We start from the raw sequence: 17,849 nt of genomic DNA on the forward strand, positions 1-17,849 counted from the left end.
TGGCTTCAGCACTGCACAGTCCCAGCCACTGTGCCTATCTGGGTAGTCATCAGCAGATGGAAGATCCGTCTCCCTCCATCATTGCTCTGCCTTTCAAATACATACATCCACAAATAAATCAACATGCTTAATTAAACCCATTAAACAAAAATATTTATGCTTAAGCACCTATTTCAGATTTTCTTTTAAGATTTTTTATTATTTAAAGTCAGAGTTAAACAGAGAGAGAAGCAGAGGCAGAGAAAAATAGAGGTCTTCCATCCGATGGTTCACTCCCCAGTTGGCCACAACAGCCAAAGCGGTGCCGATCTGAAGCCAGGAGCTTCATCTGGGTCTCCCAAGTGGGTGCAGGGCCCTAAGGACTTGGGCCAACTTCTACTGCTATCCCAGGCCATAGCAGAGAGCTGGATCGGAAGTGAAGCGCTGGGTCACAAACTGGTGGCCATATAGGATGCCAACACTGGAGGCGGCGTCTTTACCCACTACACCACAGCACTGGCCCCCCCTATTTCAGGTTTCTAATATTGCTTTTTATACATTAAGTATTTGGACAAGTATTCACATTTAAGGAAATCTTGCCTTCAAAATTTGCTTTTAGCAAGTCAAATTTCAAAATTTAGAGATATGCAGTCCAGAGACCAAGATTCTAGTAGATTTTGCCACCAATTATTCCTGACCTTGGTAAAGCTATGATTTAGCCGAATGCTTTAAGTTTTTCATCAGTAGGTGAGAAAGCTCGATTTCATTGTTGTTTCTCAATTTTAACTCATTTCTCCGTTGAAAATCACAATATATTCACATCCTCCCTCAACATTAGAGAAAATTCAAAATAAATTTCTATTAACAAAAATTAACACAAAAGGGGACCAGCGCTGCGGGGTAGCAGGTAAAGCCGCTGTGTATAATGCCGGCATCCCATGAGCGCTGGTTCGAGTCCCAGCTGCTCCACTTCCGATCCAGCTCTGCTGTGGCCTGGGAAAGCAGTGGAAGACGGCCCAAGTCCTTGGGCCCCTGACCTTGCGTAGGAGACCCGGAAGAAGTTCCTGGCTCCTGGCTTTGGATCAGCACAGCGCCGGCCATTGGGTCCTTCTGGGGAGTGAACCAGCGGATGGAAGACCTCTCTCTGTCTCTCGCTGCCTCTCTGAAACTCTTTCAAATAAATAAATAACTGTTTAAAAAATTAACACAACAAAGTGCTATTTTGTTTCAAATTAATCCTGGAGCTCATTCTATCCTCACATCCCCACACACACAACTGGAAAAACTGGGCCAGGTGACTTCTAAGATACCTCCAAATGTAAGTTCCCAACAAGAGGTAAAAGAACTACCCTGAAATGTGTTTGTCATGTAATTTGGAATATCTCACCATTACCCCAATGATCACATGGTTTCACAGTAAGTCCTTTATGTCAAGGAAGACAAGTTGAGAAGAAAAATATTGAACCACCTGGAGGTGAACCTAGCAGGCAGAGTGCCCACATCTCTTAAGAATACCTAAGTTTCACTCCCAGCTCCAGCTCCCAATTCCAGCGTCCGCCAGTGCAGTGGTGACCGCCCAGGTGACTGTGTCCATGTCTCACACCTGGGGGACTTGGATTGCATTCTCAAGCTCCTGGTCTCAGCCTGGCCCAGTTCTGGCAGGCATTTGGAGAACTGACCACAGATAGAAAAGTTTTCTCTCTGCTGTCACTCAGACTCTCAAATATTAAAAATTAACAAGAAGAATACTTAACTATTTGGAAGAATCTAGTAGCCTTCAACCATATGTGATAAACACAAGATTAATCATCCTCCTAGGTCCTCAGCACACAATATAGGAGCTGCAAGGGCTGGTGTAGCAGAGTAGCAGGTAAAGCCACTGCCACAATGCCAGCATCCCTTATGGGCACTGGTTCTAGTCCCAGCTGCTCCTCTTCTGATCCAGCTGTTTCCTATGGCCTGGGAAAGCAGTAGAAGATGGCCCAAGTCCTTGGGCCCCTGCACTGCCTGGGAGACCTGGAAGAAGCTCTTGGATCCCGGCTTCAGATCAGCACAGCTCTGGCCACTGTGGGCATTTGGGGTAAACCAACAGATGGAAGACCTCTCCATCTGTCTCTCCTTCTTTCTTTCTCTCTCTCTGCCTCTGTAACTCCAACTTTCAAATAAATAATTTAAAAAAAAAAAATAAACTCATCTTGTAATTCCACTTTTCCACAAAGGCTTCAAAGTACCCTCATATACTTCTAAATAGTCCTTGGACTATTTCCCCTCAGCCATTTTAGTAAGTTTATTTAAAAACTAAAGGCCACTTTCCAACCCAAGCAATAACTAAGCAGCATATAAATTACAGTCAGCGTTACTACTATGGCTAAACCAAAGACATCTCACCTCTTTGTGATCTTCTACAACTGTTAAGATGGTATCAATGGTATGTAGGATACCCATTGCCATTACTGTCTTGTCTTCTACTTCTTCATATTCATCACTTTGAAGAACTTTCCCAAATATCTCAGCCTACGAAATAACATTAAAATATGAACAGTTAGCACTCATACCCCATTATACAAGTTATCAAAAGGGCAGTTTCACGTATCTCAAACCTTAAGTTCTGCATTTTGCTAACTAAATCAACTTTTTAAAAAATATGTCATGCTTTGAATAGTCCTTTTTCCCTTTTTACTCACTGCAGTGGAATACATACTAACATTTAATCCATTTCTACATCAGGAAATGGAAATAAAAACTAAAAAAGCAGGGAAAAAACTAAAAGGAAATAGAAGACGTTGCCCCAAACAAAGAAATGAGTTTCCAGAATCAAAGCCCAGAAAAGAGAGATTTAGAAGGCTCACATCCAGGCACATCACCACAAAACCTCAGATTATACATGCTAAGTGGCTATCCTAAAGGTTACTGGACTAATAAGCTTCAGAAATCTTTTTCTATTCGTAGTTCAGTTACAAGCAAAGCTGTGCTCCAAATCCTCGAGTTTCGTCTATTCAGTTTGCTCAGAGCTTCTATGTTAAACCGCGTGTGCCCAGGCTCACCAGGTGCTGAGTCATCTCGACCGCAATGGAGGCCACCTCCGGACTGTACTCGCAAATCATCTTCTGGATCACGTTGGTGACGTCATCGTTCTCAGTTTCTCTGACGATGTGCAACAGCTCCTGCATGATGGGCCTCACGTGTGGCTTCATGAATTCCTTAGCTAACGCAGTAAAAGACACTGGTAAACATAACCCATTCATAGGTAGTGAAAGCAATTACCTTCGTCACAGCTGAAGTGACACAGTGCAGTATCTAGAGAAGGTGCTACGTACACACTTGCTCTTTGGTGAACAAGTTACAAAGCTGTGCCAAATAGCATTCACCAGCAGGTCAACTTTCCCACGAGTAACACGGGGATAAGCAGTCCTGCACAGGAAGAATTGCCCTGTCCAAAATCCTAACATTCTAGTTAGAGTACCCATGCGGTCATCAGCGTAACTTGGGGAACGTATTACATCACTCCTGATGACAAGTCTGACAAGTCACTTACACCAACACGCCAATACTGATGCAGCCCAATTCTTCCCAACCCACCCTCCCTCCTACACACCCCGACAGGACAGTCCTCCCGAGGGCGCACTGTGGGGAGTCCAGGTAGGTCCATGTTCCTCAGCAACCGCTGACTACCACAGGTCTAACCCAACTCTGACCCATGTCTTCACTCAAGAGACACACACCTGCTGCCTGCAGAGCTGCAGAGTCCTGGACGCCTAGGACTCAAAGGAATCCTGAAGCCGCCTGGTCCTGCTCCTACACCTGAGCCTGGGGAGCCTGAGCCCTGATGAGCCCTGTGCCCACCAAGGCCTGACCCTGATGAACCCTGTGTCTCCCATAGGCCTGACCCTGATGAACCCTGTGTCTCCCATAGGCCTGACCCTGATGAACCCTGCGCCCACCAAGGCCTGACCCTGAGGAACCCTGATGAACCCTGCGCCCACCAAGGCCTGACCCTGAGGAACCCTGCGCCCACCAAGGCCTGACCCTGAGGAACCCTGTGCCCACCAAGACCTGAGCCTGATGATCCCTGATTAACCCTGTGCCCACCCAGGCCTAACCCTGATGAACCCTGTGTCTCCCCAAGGCCTGACCCTGATTAACCCTGCGCCCACCAAGGCCTGACCCTGAGGCACCCTGCGCCCACCAAGGCCTGACCCTGAGGCACCCTGCGCCCACCAAGGCCTGACCCTGAGGCACCCTGCGCCCACCAAGGCCTGACCCTGAGGCACCCTGCGCCCACCAAGGCCTGACCCTGAGGCACCCTGCGCCCACCAAGGCCTGACCCTGAGGCACCCTGCGCCCACCAAGGCCTGACCCTGAGGCACCCTGCGCCCACCAAGGCCTGACCCTGAGGCACCCTGCACCCACCAAGGCCTGACCCTGAGGCACCCTGCGCCCACCAAGGCCTGTGTGCCAAGACAGCCTTCCTGGAATCCAACAATTACTAACGTGGGTCCCAGCCTAAAAATTTTTCTGGAAACCACAATCACTAACAATTCGTGAATTAGTCAAGAATAAACCCCAGTGAAATTCGGAGGGGGCAAAAGCTCAGAAATCCAAGCCCTGGACCCTCAGATTTTAAAATTTTTAAACTTGCGACAGGGATTTTGGCTTTACCTTGTATCTGATTAGAGATTAATGACTGGAGAGCAAGAGCGGCTTCAACTTTAACAGGCATCTCCTTATCTTCGATCAGGCTCTTCTTGGCTAATTCAACGGCATTTCTCAGGTTGAGCTCATTGTGAAACTTCAGAGAACTAAATGCATGGAGTACCCAGCACGACTGTATTGTAAGAAGCAAGTAAGTAGGAAGAGATTGGGATTATGGCATTCTGCAATGACGTCACACATACAAGAACTTCTTAGTGAAATACCACCAGGTTTACCAACAATTGCTTGCTTTAGTTTCCTCATTTCTTTTTAAAAATTTATTTATTTAGGAGACAGGGAGGGAGAGACCGAGCTCCCACCTCATGGTTCACTCCCTCACTTCCTGCAGTGGTGAGGAATAAACGGAACTATAGACAGGAGCACCAGACTCAACCCAGATCTCTCCTGTGAGTCGGGGAACCCAACCACCTGCGCCGTCATGGCTGTTCCAACAGGAGGCTGGAATGGGAGCAGAGCCAGGGTTTGAACCCAGGTATTCCGACCCGGGATGCAGGAGTCTTATCCAACTTCTTAATCAGAAGGCTACTTCCGAATTTCTTGTTATGAAAAAGTAGTTTCATTATTTCTAAATTACCTGTATACAGTGATATTTTTCCTAGGCAAGAGAAAATGAAGCCCAATTCAAACATCCCAGGAAAAAAATCCTACTTATGCTTTAAATAAATAAATATTATGATTTGTAACTAACTTGTTTTAAGTAAAAGCTTCTCCATTTGCTGGCTTCACATTTAGATGAACGTCATTTTTTCTCACAAACTTGGAAAAATTCTATTCTCACGTAAGTTAACAAGAACATTAAAACTTGTCTAGATGATCAAGTGTTAAGCTATGAGAACACAGACTCATTGCTCCTTTACTTTTTCCTCTATGTGCATGACACACAACAGAAGTTATTTGTGTTTCTGAAGGCTGGAGGAAGAGAATCTCACCCGTGCCCTAGGCCTTCCTAAATGACAGCTGGACCAGGAATTCTCCACTGGCTGTCACGTTTACAAAACACAGGCTGGCACACAGACATGGCTAACGTGTTTTTAGCATGGCATTTTCTGTGTGGAGCTATTTATAAACACAGGCTCTAGAAATAAACTTCCATTTCTATTTCGCCATAAAATAAATGGATTCTAGAAATAGCACTTAGAACATAAGTTCACACTGGAACGTTACTAAGTTGCCAAACATACTGGAAATCTCAAGTTTGTAGCCCAACTAGAATTTCACGCCATTTTAACTAGATGCCAATTGTTTATGAATTTACATCATACCATTGCTGTAAAATCAACCCTCAACACTGCCTGTTTTACCTATGTGGCCAATGAGGCTCAGCTGATAAAGGAAGTGAACTCAGTAGGAAATAAAATCTACAAGTCTTTTTCTTTAGTAACTCATTCTTGATTCAACTGATGTGACCATAATAAACATTCTCAATCATTCCACTGGTACAAGAACAATTCATCCCTAAACATTTATTCAGTCATTATCTTGCAGATGAAGATCTCATGAAACTTAACAAAAAGGTGAGAAACTTACTCTAGCTCGAAGATATCCCAGGTGAGACAGTAACAATGGGAACACATGATTCTGCAGAAACAACTCAATTTGGTCCTTGAATAAACTCTTCTGTGAAGAAACAAATTACATTTCCACTTTTCAATGTCTTTTTCATGGTTAAGATTCATTTCCTAACAAGTATGTTTATGATGACTTGCATTTACTGTACTTCTATTTGAAGTTTTGTAAAATTATTTGGCCTACAATATAGCATATCTTACAACATGGCACAACTATTACCTTAGATCAATCTGATACTGATTTTTGCAGAATACCAAAGTCCTTCTGTATAGCAATGGTTTCAAAAGGAAAAATTGACCCAAAAAAGTGATCATTTTTAATTAAAGAAATCAGGGACAGAGGGCATATCCAATCATCTTGATTACCCACAGCAGCCACCAGTGTTCAATGAGCCCACTCAGCTGAACTGAGACCACCCTGACCTTCAGTAAAATCTCAGCCAGGGAGCCAATCACGTGCAGGGCTCCGTCCTTCTTCCTGGGATCGACGCTCGGGTCTGTGAGGACTTGGTAGCAGAACGCCATCATTTTTGGCAAGACCTGAAGAAACACAAGAGCCCACTTCAGTCTACGTGAACTTGTGCTGCCTCCCTATGGCATCAAGTGTACAAGTTTTCAAAAAGAAAGCTAGTTTATTGTGTTTTATCAAAGATCTAGATGCTTAATAAGAAATACTCAATTTGCCAAGAAACGAAATGATCAATGCTACTTTTGCCTTTCCCCTTTCCCCTTGCTGGGACAGAATAAAATATCCTGAAGCTGACGGCTACAATCATCTAACTTCTCCAACACTGGCGGTGTACTGGCGCATCAGCACACCACCAGCTGCCTTCATGTCTTGGGTGTATGAAGGTACCCACGTACCTCTTTCCTTTTCTTTGCAGCAGTATACAGCAGAGTCTGGGCTGCTGTGGTGGGAGAAGCATAATCTTCAAAAATATCTAAGATTTAAAAAGGTTAAACCATCTTAGTAAAGGCATAGTAAGTAATTATAGACTTGAGCCCTGACCTACTACTGTCCTGAGCCAAGAAATCCGACAGTGCACACCACACCGACTGGCAGCATAAGCCAGCTCCGGACATGTCACTCACTGTCACCACGACACCCATGAACCAGGCTGCCCCTCCAAAACTCCGCCTGGAAACCAGCACCCGGGAGGCCCCGCTGTTTCACGGAGGACAGGAATAGGGCTTGCTCTCTGTCGGGACACAACCACCACTCTGCCATGCTCACTCGGCGCCAGGCTCTGCCCCAGGCTCTGCAGAGTCCCGGATGAAACAGAAATGCTTCTATGAGGCTTATGTGGTCAGAGGAGAGACCCATGGGATACAGATGTTTGCTCAATAGGTCAGGCAAGGAACAAAAGTGAAGTGGGCAGGACATGGTGAGAAAAGGGGCTGCTACTTGGGGGAAACCTCCCCACAGGCCCATCAAAAGCTGCCATGGGGACCAGCATGGTTGTGCAGTAGGTTAAGCCTCTGCCTGCAGTGCTGGCATCCCACATGGCTCTCGGTTCGAGTCCCAGCTGCTCCTTTTCCGATCCAGCTCTCTGCTATGGCCTGGGAAAGCAGTGAAGGATGGCCCAAGTCCATGGGCCCCTGCACCCACATGGGGGACCCGGAGGAAGCTCCTCACTCCTGGCTTCAGGTTGGTCATTTGGGGAGTGAACTAGCAGATGGAGGACCCCTCTCTTTCTGTGTCTCCCTTTCTCTGTCACTCTGCCTCTCAAACTTCTAGATATCTTAAATAAATACATAAACAAACAAAAACATTGCCCATGGAAATGTAAAGACAAAGCCCTGCAAGCCGAGGGCAGAGAAGGGGGTTTGTGAGGATAAGGCCCGGCTCTGCCTACAGGAGGCATTCCATGGGCACGTGCTCAATGTTAGCCCCTTTAAACTCAACATACCACTTGATCCGAATCCGAGTCGTCACCTGACAATGTAAGATACACACGTAACGATTTAACAACTGCACCATCTTCTTCCCTGGGTACTGTCCCACTTAACCCTCCCAGCACTGTCATGATGACCTGTTGACTGCGACAAACATTCCACTTCAGAAAGGTTAAGTAACTGCTCATGGCTACACAACAATTAAAAAACCAAACCAGTGTTTGTATGTAGGCTGTCTTAACACCTAAGTCTTGGCTCCTATCACTTTTACCTAAACATCATTACTGGAGAAATCAGAAGGTGTTGGTTAAAGGGAACACAACAGGAAAAATAAAGAAAACATTATTATTAATATCAGTCAATACATTTAGATAGGAGTGTTCCATTCATACAAATAGCTGCAACTGACGAAAAAAATTTTAAAGGAAAACACATTAACTGTTCTTCCCTATAGCTATCCAAAAGTAAAATACATAAATAATTGTCACTGCATTCTAGTCCACAGGATAAAGAAAAAGCACTTCAGGGCCAGCGCTGTGGTGTAGCGGGTTAAGCCACCAGCTTTAGTGCCGGCATGTCATATGAGTGCCAGTTCCAGTCCTGGCTGCTCAGCTTCTGATCCAGCTCCCTGCTAATGGCCTGGGAAAGCAGAAGATGGCCCAAGTTCTTGGGCCCCTGCACCCATATAGCAGACCAGGAAGAAGTTCCTGGCTCTTGGCTTTGATCAGCACAGCTCCAGGAATTGCAGCCACTTGTGGAGTGAACCAGCAGATGGAAGACCTCCGTCTCTCCCTCTCTCTAGCTCTGCCTTTCAAATAAATAAATCTTAAAAAAAAAAAAAAAAAAAAAAAAAAAAAAAAAAAAAGAAAGAAGCATTCCAGCTAGTCTTAAGCCACCCATAAAATATTTTAAACAAATAAAATCCAAATAGCCTATTAGTCAACATACACAGCTCTTTATTATCTCAAAACTGAGATAATATCCTATCAGATAGGAAGAATCAGTAACATATGGAGCATTTTAACATGCTGTATATTATAAAAACACATAAGTATTATAGAAAAGCAAACACTGAAAAAATGTCTTCAAACAAAGACGAGCTCAGGGGCTGGCACTGTGGCTTAGTAGGTAAAGCTGCCGCCTGCAGTGCTGGCATCCCATACAGGCACCAGTTTGAGTCCTGGCTGCTCCATTTCTGCCTGGGAAAGCAGTAGAAGATGGCCCAAGTCCTTGAGTCCCTGCCTGCGTGGGAGACCTGGAAAAAGCTCCTGGCTTCTGATCGGCACAGCTCCAGCCATTGCAGCCAACTGGGGAGTGAACCAGAGGATGGAAGACCTGTCTCTGCATCTCTCTATAACTCTGACTTTCAAATAAATAAATAATTTTTTTTTTTTTTTTGACAGGCAGAGTAGACAGAGAGAGAGAGAGACAGAGAGAAAGGTCTTCCTTTGCCGTTGGTTCACCCTCCAATGGCCGCTGCAGCCGGCATGCTGCGGCCGGCGCACTGCGCTGATCCGATGGCAGGAGCCAGGTGCTTCTCCTGGTCTCCCATGGGGTGCAGGGCCCAAGCACCTGGGCCATCCTCCACTGCACTCCCTGGCCACAGCAGAGAGCTGGCCTGGAAGAGGGGCAACCGGGACACAATCCGGCGCCCCGACCAGGACTAGAACCCGGTGTGCCAGCGCTGCAAGGCGGAGGATTAGCCTAGTGAGCCGCAGCGCCAGCCAATAAATAAATCTTTAAAAAAAAAAAAAGACGAGCTCACCATTCCACCAAAGCAGGAAAACAAAGTCACAAGAGGAAACAGTAAACCCTCAATGTGAGTGATGACTTCCAGAGGAGGAAGACAGGACAGAGAGAGAAAGCAGAAGCAGAGGGCAAACGTTATTCACCTCCATTTGTTTTTCCTGCGCTTTGTCACTAAGGCAAGAGGCGCCTCCCCCCTTACTGCATCAATTCATGCCAACACCAGGCAGTGTCCAGACAGTAAGTCTAATAAGTTCAAGGCAGGCAGCTACAGACCCCCCACTCAACACAGGAAGCACGGCCGCCGCTCTGAGCGCCCTCGGCGGCGCTGCTGTGAGCAGCACTGGTTCACCTTCACTGAAGGCGCAGGGAGCCAAGCACCAGCCCAGACGCCAGAAGGGATGAAGAAGCAACGCAGGGAACAGCGTTCCCGCCCTCAGACTGCGAGAGGCAGAGGGACGTAAACTAACATTCTGCTATGCCAGCTGCTCAGTCCATCAATCCATTAATGCCAACTGGACAGGCCCGGGAGGGGGCAGTGACTCGGGCAACCTGCACAGTTCAGCAGCTTCCAGGAAGACCCACGCTGAAAGGACCCCCAGAGAACCTAGGTCAGACAGCGAGGCCCTGGCAGGGAGTTCTATTCCCTCGGGGAATCCTGGTCCCTAGGGTGAGGAGGCAAAGCTAACTGGGATGCTCCTAAAATGTCCTCAATCTCAAGGATCTCCCAGAATTGAGAAGAACCCCATTCATAAACAGGTGTCCCGGCAGCCTGGTCACAACAGGACAATAACACACAGCCCACAGGTGCTGCGGCACCCTGAGGGCTGACTGGGGGCTCATCACGGCCAGATCCACGGCCCCAGCTCTGAGCTTCAGCAGCACAGCCAACTCCCGAGTTTCACGGTCAAGTCACAACATCCGCTTAAAAGTACGCATTTGGTTACATTGCTTTACACGTGCAGAGACCACGGGGCCCACAGCACATGCATTACCAAACTTCATCCTGATGTACTCGTGCGGATCTTCCTGCCACAGCTCCTCATCCTCGTCTCTGTAGCACATCACTGGGAAGATCACATCCTCCGATATGTTCTACGACATGGAAACAAACAGCTCGTGGGCACGGCCGGCTCCAACCGGGGCCAGCACCCGCTCGCCACGCCCGTGGGTGCTGCTGTCCCGATTTTCACGTTAACCTTCCCTCTGCAATGTGTACACATGTTCCTTTGAAGAAACAAGGTAATACACCTTTACTAACAAATGGGTGTTTCTTTCAGGTATAAACAGCATTGTATTATGCTGGAATGAACGCATCTGTAACTCCATCTACCTCTAGGTTTCCCCACAGGAGTGATAAACAAGGAAAAAACCTTAAAATGATAAATTATTTTAAAGTTTTGGATTTGTCCACAGAAAATCTGCACAGTTTAATCGCCTACTTGCAGCAATGTGTGTTTGTTTACACCCTAGAATTCTTGTGTTGGTGATGGTAAGGTGTTTATTTTTATTTTTATTAAAGGCATACGAATTTCATGTATTTCATATAAACAGATTTAGGAACACAGGGCATAAAAATATCAAGCCAAGGTTTTTACTACAATACTTTTTTGTCCACATGGAAATAAATCAACAACAAATTTTCCTTCTTTCATTTTCAAAAATACCATTTTCTACTCCACAAAAACAAATTTGGAGGGAGGATCCTATCTACACTCTCCATAAACCCACTCCTAATGGCACTGAATTCTTCAAATTTTTTCATGTGAATTAACAATTTATCTATTAAGGGTCCATAATTTTCCATTCTGATTTGTTTAAATAATGCTGAATCCTATATTAAAGACAGAGAAGTTTTAACTTCCGCCATAGAAGTTAATGATCCAAAGAAAGAAAGAGAACTTGCTGCTCATACCTGGCAGAGCAAACAGCCACGTAGGCGGCTTCACTCACTGCACAGCAACGCTGGCCCAGCAGAGCCCGCTGCCAGCTGTCACCACGCATTCTCACAGCTCGTCCCGGCCCAGCAACCTCGCAGGAGACGTTCTCTACCCTTACAGAGAAGCTGGGGCAAACAGACCCTAAGCGGAAGGCACCCCTCTTCCCTGATGCTCGGACTCCAAGCCCTGCAGGCCGGGTCTCAGACTGCACTCACTGGACAATGTTCATGGATACAGAAACACATTTCATGTAAGACGTGGGATCAGGGACACCTCGTCAAGAAAACTTGCTTATCACAGAGCGGCTCTCGGACGCTCACCTGCATGTGCGGCTTCATCTGCTTCCAGGTCACAGAGTGGACCACTCCCTGGTTCAGGTAGTTGAATGCCTGCTGAAGAACACGGGGGGCCACGTATTCTTTCTGTCTGTACTGGTCTAAAATTTTTAGTAGTACCTATAAGACGAGAGGAAGAGAAAACACACAGGATCATCAACAACCCGCAGGTTAAGGCACAGCAGGGCAGGTGGTCGGTGTGTGTGATGTCTTGGGCATGACAGAAAATCCAGAACTCGAGAAGACCAACATCAACAGACTTAGGGGGAGAAGAGTAATTAAAGAGAAGGCTCACACAGTCAGTTTTAATTATTACACGGGTCTATGTTATATTAAACCACAGAGTGTCACACTGTAATTTCCAGGCCCTAGCCTATGGAACTACTCCAAATAAGCCTAAACCCTATTCCACTACCAGAACCTCAAAATGAACTAAAACTCCTGTTAAAAGTATCTGTCTAACAGGCATGGAAGTTGCGGCACAGCAGGTTAAGCCACCACTTAGGGTGTCAGCATCCCACACTGGAGTGCCAAGTTCAAGTCCCAGCAACTCCACTTCTGACGCAGCTTTCTGCTGATGCACACCCAGCAGAAGAGGACCTGGATCTCAGGCACCTGAACCCCCCGCCACGCGTTTAGGTGATCCAGACTGAATTCTGGGATCCTGGCTTGGGGCCACGGCTGGCATTTGGGAGGGAACCGAAAGATAAGGTTCTGTATCTCTCTGTGTCTTACACACACACACACACACTTCCTCTCCCTCTTTCAAATAAGCAAAACAGATTTGAATGAATAAACATTAACAATTTCCAGACAGCAAGAGGTGGCACTGACTGGCCCTCTGAAAAAAGAAATTAAATTAGTTCCCTATGCCTGAATAAATTTCATAACAAAAGAAACCCAAATGGGAAAGTATTTCAACAAAAATAAAAAGATTCTTAGAAAAAAATATGGAAGACTTAGACTTTATCATTTCAGACCACAGAAGGACTATCTTTGTAAACCTAACACACAACTGAGAATTTTTTTTTTTTTTTTTTTTTTTGACAGGCAGAGTGGATAGTGAGAGAGAGACAGAGAGAAAGGTCTTCCTTTGCCGTTGGTTCACCCTCCAATGGCTGCTGCGGCCGGCGCACCGCGCCTAACGGAAGGCAGGAGCCGGGTACTTCTCCTGGTCTCCCATGGGGTGCAGGGCCCAAGCACTTGGGCCATCCTCCACTGCACTCCCGGGCCACAGCAGAGGGCTGGCCTGGAAAAGGGGCAACCGGGACAGAATCCGGCACCCTGACTGGGACTAGAACCCAGTGTGCTGGCGCCGCTAGGTGGAGGATTAGCCTAGTGAGCCATGTCGCCGGCCAAGAATTATTTCTAAGTCACAGATGAGAACAACGGTTTCTAAGGAAGGGACCGTGCAGAGCCATCGTGACTGGTCAGGGGCCATAGGCAGAAGCAGCACAGCCACAAACCCCAAGTGTTCCTGCACCCAGGCCTGCTCTCCAGAGCACTGCCCTGTCAAGTCTGTGATAAATAAAAATGGTTCTTACCAAAGTTACAAATCAGAACATCAGTTCCATTCAAGTTACATGAAACTCAGGTTGACGTATTTGTCACGAGTCCTACGGCTAACTCAAAAGCCCTCCTGTGACACCAGCTAAAAATGGAAGATTCTGCTTGACTACTTCCAATAGCAGCGTGGCCCCTGGACAGCAGGGAGGATGGAGCACATGTGAATACATACAGACACATGCGTGTCTCTGTGACACGAGCAGAGTGCAGAGCACAGCTCCAGGGGACATCGACTTTAGGATGCTTAATGGGGTCAGAACAGCTTCCCAGCTCGGAACCCATGTGCACTGCTGAAGAGATGATCTCAGCCATATTCACTGCACGCTGAATCACAGGCCAAGAAAAGAATGCGTGACAGAATCGTAACTACAGCTTTCCTGAACCAGGAAATGGTTCTACTCCGCCCTCGGCTCTCTCCTGAGACACCTGCCTGGTCTTTCAGATGTACTCTCCTCATTAAACTGGGTTAGCACGCTTACTGCTGAAGAGGCACCATTCTGGCTGACAATAAAGACACGAAAATCTGCCATCGCTCTATCGTTAACTCTCTGCTTATGTCTTCAATCTTTGCTTCCTCAGTAGGTTCCCGACACAGCAATCATCAGTAGTAAGTTCTGTTTAGGATACAAACAATGTTGGGGCTGGCACTGTGGCTTAGTGGGTAAAGCGCCTACCTGTGAAGCCAGTATTCTATATGGGCACCGATTTAATACCCAGCTGCTCTACTTCCGATCCAGCTCCCTGCTAATGTGCTTGGGAAAGCAGCAGAAGATGGACCAAGTCCTTGGGTCCCTGCCACCCTTACAGGAAACCTGGAAGAAGCTCCTGGCTCCAGAGCGACCCAGCTCTGGCTATTGGGGTGACTTGGGAAGTGAACCAACAGATGGGAGATCTCCCTCTCCGTGACCCTCCCTCCCTCTCACCCTCTCTGTAACTGTGCCTTTCAAACAAGTAAATCTTAAAGAAAAAAAAGAAAGGGCATAAGCTGATTACCTGCTGAATTCCTACTGCATAGGTTTTCAAAAAGAATTCAGAAAATTCAAAGTATTCTTTTGTGACATTTCCTGGGCTTCCGTATCTTAAAAAGAGGAAAAAAAATTAAATTACTGTAAAGTTTAACAGCAAAGCATGCTCACTAGTGTGAAAAACAGACGCTTGTTAGCAAGATGCACTCTTCCGGGGCAGAAAACAACCTTGCAGCTGCCTTCCACAGCCATCAAACAAGATCATGGTGAGCTCTGCCTCTGTGCCATCCTTACAGCTGCAGACAGACTTTCACCCACTCAGCCAAGAGCCGTGAAGGGCCAACACTAGGGATTCAACTGCCAACTTTGTTCTATAGTAGTGTTGAATCATTTTTAATTAAATTTGACTTTAAGGAGTGGCCATGTACCTTCTTGCATAATTCCTGGGTATTCCCAAGGAAGTGAACTGTATTATTTTTCTATGTTTTCCACACAACTGAAGAGCCAGCCACGGCTGCCCCCTTCTTTATGATCTCAGACGTAGACCTCCACTACACGGAGGCCCACGCCTTGCCTGCTGTGGCTTTAAGACCAACAGTGGACACCATAGAGCATCCCTACAACCGCGCTCTGCTCACGCGCAGCACGGAGATGGCTGTGCGGCGCCACGGGGACCGGCAGAGGATTACCGTTCAAAGAGACGGGCCACGATGTGCAGCGCCCACTTCTTACACTTCCACCACACGAGCTCGGGCCTGTCATCCTCGTCGATCTGCAGGGTCTCCTAGGAGGACAAGAGCACCCCGATGAGGCTCCTGCCCAGAGGACTTCCTGCACAACAAGGCAGGCCTCTGCACATTCTCTCACACCGAATGTCAAGTCGGAGTGGGACACAGGCGCAAATTCTTACTTTATCATTTGCAAAACAGATTTCACCCAACCAAGGCTGTTCTTCACATTTACTTCCTGTCTTCAAAAAGCGCAAGCAAATAGAAAATACAAACCGCGTTGTCCCAAGGAACCGACATAAAGGTTCTACCCTTTGACCTGGTGATGGTTAACACAAGTGTACTGTTGTCCGAGTCACTGAACTGCCCACTAGCTTCTTTGCTTCCAGGTTCATAAATGACAACTCAAAACACTGTTCCCAAGTGCCAGTTCAAGTCCCAGCTACACCTGGGAAGCAGACGATGGTCCCAGCACCTAGGTTGCTACCACCCATCTGGGAGACCTGGATGGAGTTCTTGGTTCCTGGCTCCGAAATGGACAAGCCCCAGTTAACTACAGCAATTTGGGGAACAGACCAACAGAGAGAAAATAACCCAACATCTCTCCCCCTCTCTGTCATCCTGCCTTTCAGATTAATAAATTTTTAAACAAGTTTAAATTTTAAAATATACGTAGTTATTTTGAGAGCTAAAAAAAATACATCCTTGATATTGCAGATCAACATGAGACAGCTTCAACCATCAACCAAGCACAGTAAAACCTAAGTGTGTATGCACACAGGGATCTTCAGACCAGGGCACTCTTCTTGGAAGCACCTGGCAAGGTCTTGCAGAAGCCTGAAACACTTCCGTACATTTGCCCAAAGAAAAGACTAATGGATGTGCACAAAAATTTAAATACGATCTTACAAATACTAAAAAATTTAAAGCGATCTAAATATCCAGCAAATGAAGTGAAGCATTCACCAAAATTTAAACCATATAAAAGTATTCATAATAAGAAGCCCCAAGTTTTAAATGAAAAGTGATTTTCACAGTATCATCTACATATATTTTTATAAAGTATTATTGCATATATATGCACAGAAAAAAAAGCTAGAAGATCAATATCAAGTTGCAAAAACAGTTTTTTGGGGGCAAGCATTTGGTCTCACAATTAACACGTCAGTTAGGAGACCCACGTCCCAGTCCAAGTGCCTGGGTTCAACTCTTTGGCAAGAAGCTGGAATCAAGAGCTTGACCGAAGCAGACCATGGCAGTCAGCAGATAACAGCTCAAGCAGTTGATTTCCTGCCATCAGTGGGAGACTCGGATCGAGTTCTCAGCTCCCTGCCTTGGCCTGGCCTAGCCCAGCCCCAACCTTGTGGGATATGAGGAGTAAACCAGTAAATGGAAGATCTCTGTCTCTCTCCCTCTCTCTCTGCCCCTCAAATAAGTAACACACACACATTTGTATTTGTAAATATTTAAAGCAAAACGGATTTCACCATTTTAATACAATTAAATGTAGCTCTTATTATTTTTGCCTCTGAGCTTTCTGAAATGAATATATAGTATAAGCTGTTTCTTTTCAAGAGTAACTTATTCTCAAGCAGCAGACTGGCAAGGAAGGCGTCCACCAGTGCTCCACACCCGGTTCCCAGCGCGTCTTACGGGAGGGACTGTCCTGTCGACGATCGTGCGGAAGATCTCCATCCACGTGGTCATGGTCTGGTTACTCACCAGCTGCAGAGGCAGCACGTACTGGAAGACAGGCAACAACATTCAGTGACTCCTGCCCTCAGAGAGATCTAGAAGGGGTTCACAAAGGTCACGGACTGGGCGCCGGGAGACACTCCCCAGGGGTGTCCAAGTCTTCCGCACCCCTCCCCCCAGGGGTGTCCAAGTCTTCCGCACCCCTCCCCCCAGGGGTGTCCAAGTCTTCCGCACCCCATCAAAATCCTGCACTAGAGTTTCCCCAGGAGCTTTCTGAAGGGCTTTCACGTGAAACAGCTAATGTAAGAACGTAACGATGGCAACTTGGTGTGGTTCAGCCTAAAACCTAACTTACAATGGATCCAGAAGCCTGTATCAAAGGGATCTTTGGAAAGTTTACGGAAAATGCCTACTATGAAAAATCTATGCGCGACTTCAACATTTTTACACAAAAATAAGCTTCTTTCAATTCCATTTCCCATGAGCTTTTTGAAATATCCTCACATAAAGTTTTGAAATTTTGAAGCAAACATTCCATGATTTGATTCACTAAGCTACTTTTTAAAACAAAACCAAAAAAAGCCAAAAACAAACTTGAATAGCGTTAGTTTCTTGACCGTCCAGCATGAGATCCTAGAAAAGCGATTCTGCCCCTCGCTCCTTTGTGTGTCTGATTTTTGATTAGCACGCCTCAAACACGCAGCTCTTATTTTTCACA

The 17,849-nt window shown here is 46.3% G+C and overlaps 1 protein-coding gene across 2 annotated transcripts in view; it reads right to left on the reverse strand.

Moving 5' to 3' along the window:
• Positions 1 to 17,849, reverse strand: part of IPO8 (importin 8) — a 65,682-nt gene that overhangs the window by 27,538 nt on the left and 20,295 nt on the right. For both annotated transcript variants that reach the window (XM_051850377.3, XM_089303940.1), the window contains exons 6-16: positions 17,090 to 17,179; positions 15,398 to 15,492; positions 14,737 to 14,821; positions 12,163 to 12,297; positions 10,898 to 10,997; positions 7,125 to 7,201; positions 6,684 to 6,800; positions 6,220 to 6,309; positions 4,639 to 4,804; positions 3,024 to 3,184; positions 2,368 to 2,493 (exon numbers count right to left, since the gene is read on the reverse strand). In XM_051850377.3, coding sequence (XP_051706337.3) covers positions 2,368 to 2,493; positions 3,024 to 3,184; positions 4,639 to 4,804; positions 6,220 to 6,309; positions 6,684 to 6,800; positions 7,125 to 7,201; positions 10,898 to 10,997; positions 12,163 to 12,297; positions 14,737 to 14,821; positions 15,398 to 15,492; positions 17,090 to 17,179 — 1,242 coding nt within the window. The remainder of the gene's footprint in view (positions 1 to 2,367; positions 2,494 to 3,023; positions 3,185 to 4,638; positions 4,805 to 6,219; positions 6,310 to 6,683; positions 6,801 to 7,124; positions 7,202 to 10,897; positions 10,998 to 12,162; positions 12,298 to 14,736; positions 14,822 to 15,397; positions 15,493 to 17,089; positions 17,180 to 17,849) is intronic.

Source organism: Oryctolagus cuniculus, chromosome 9, assembly GCF_051225735.1.
Source record: "Oryctolagus cuniculus isolate XC-2025 breed Fujian yellow rabbit chromosome 9, ASM5122573v1, whole genome shotgun sequence".
Taxonomy (NCBI): domain Eukaryota; kingdom Metazoa; phylum Chordata; class Mammalia; order Lagomorpha; family Leporidae; genus Oryctolagus; species Oryctolagus cuniculus.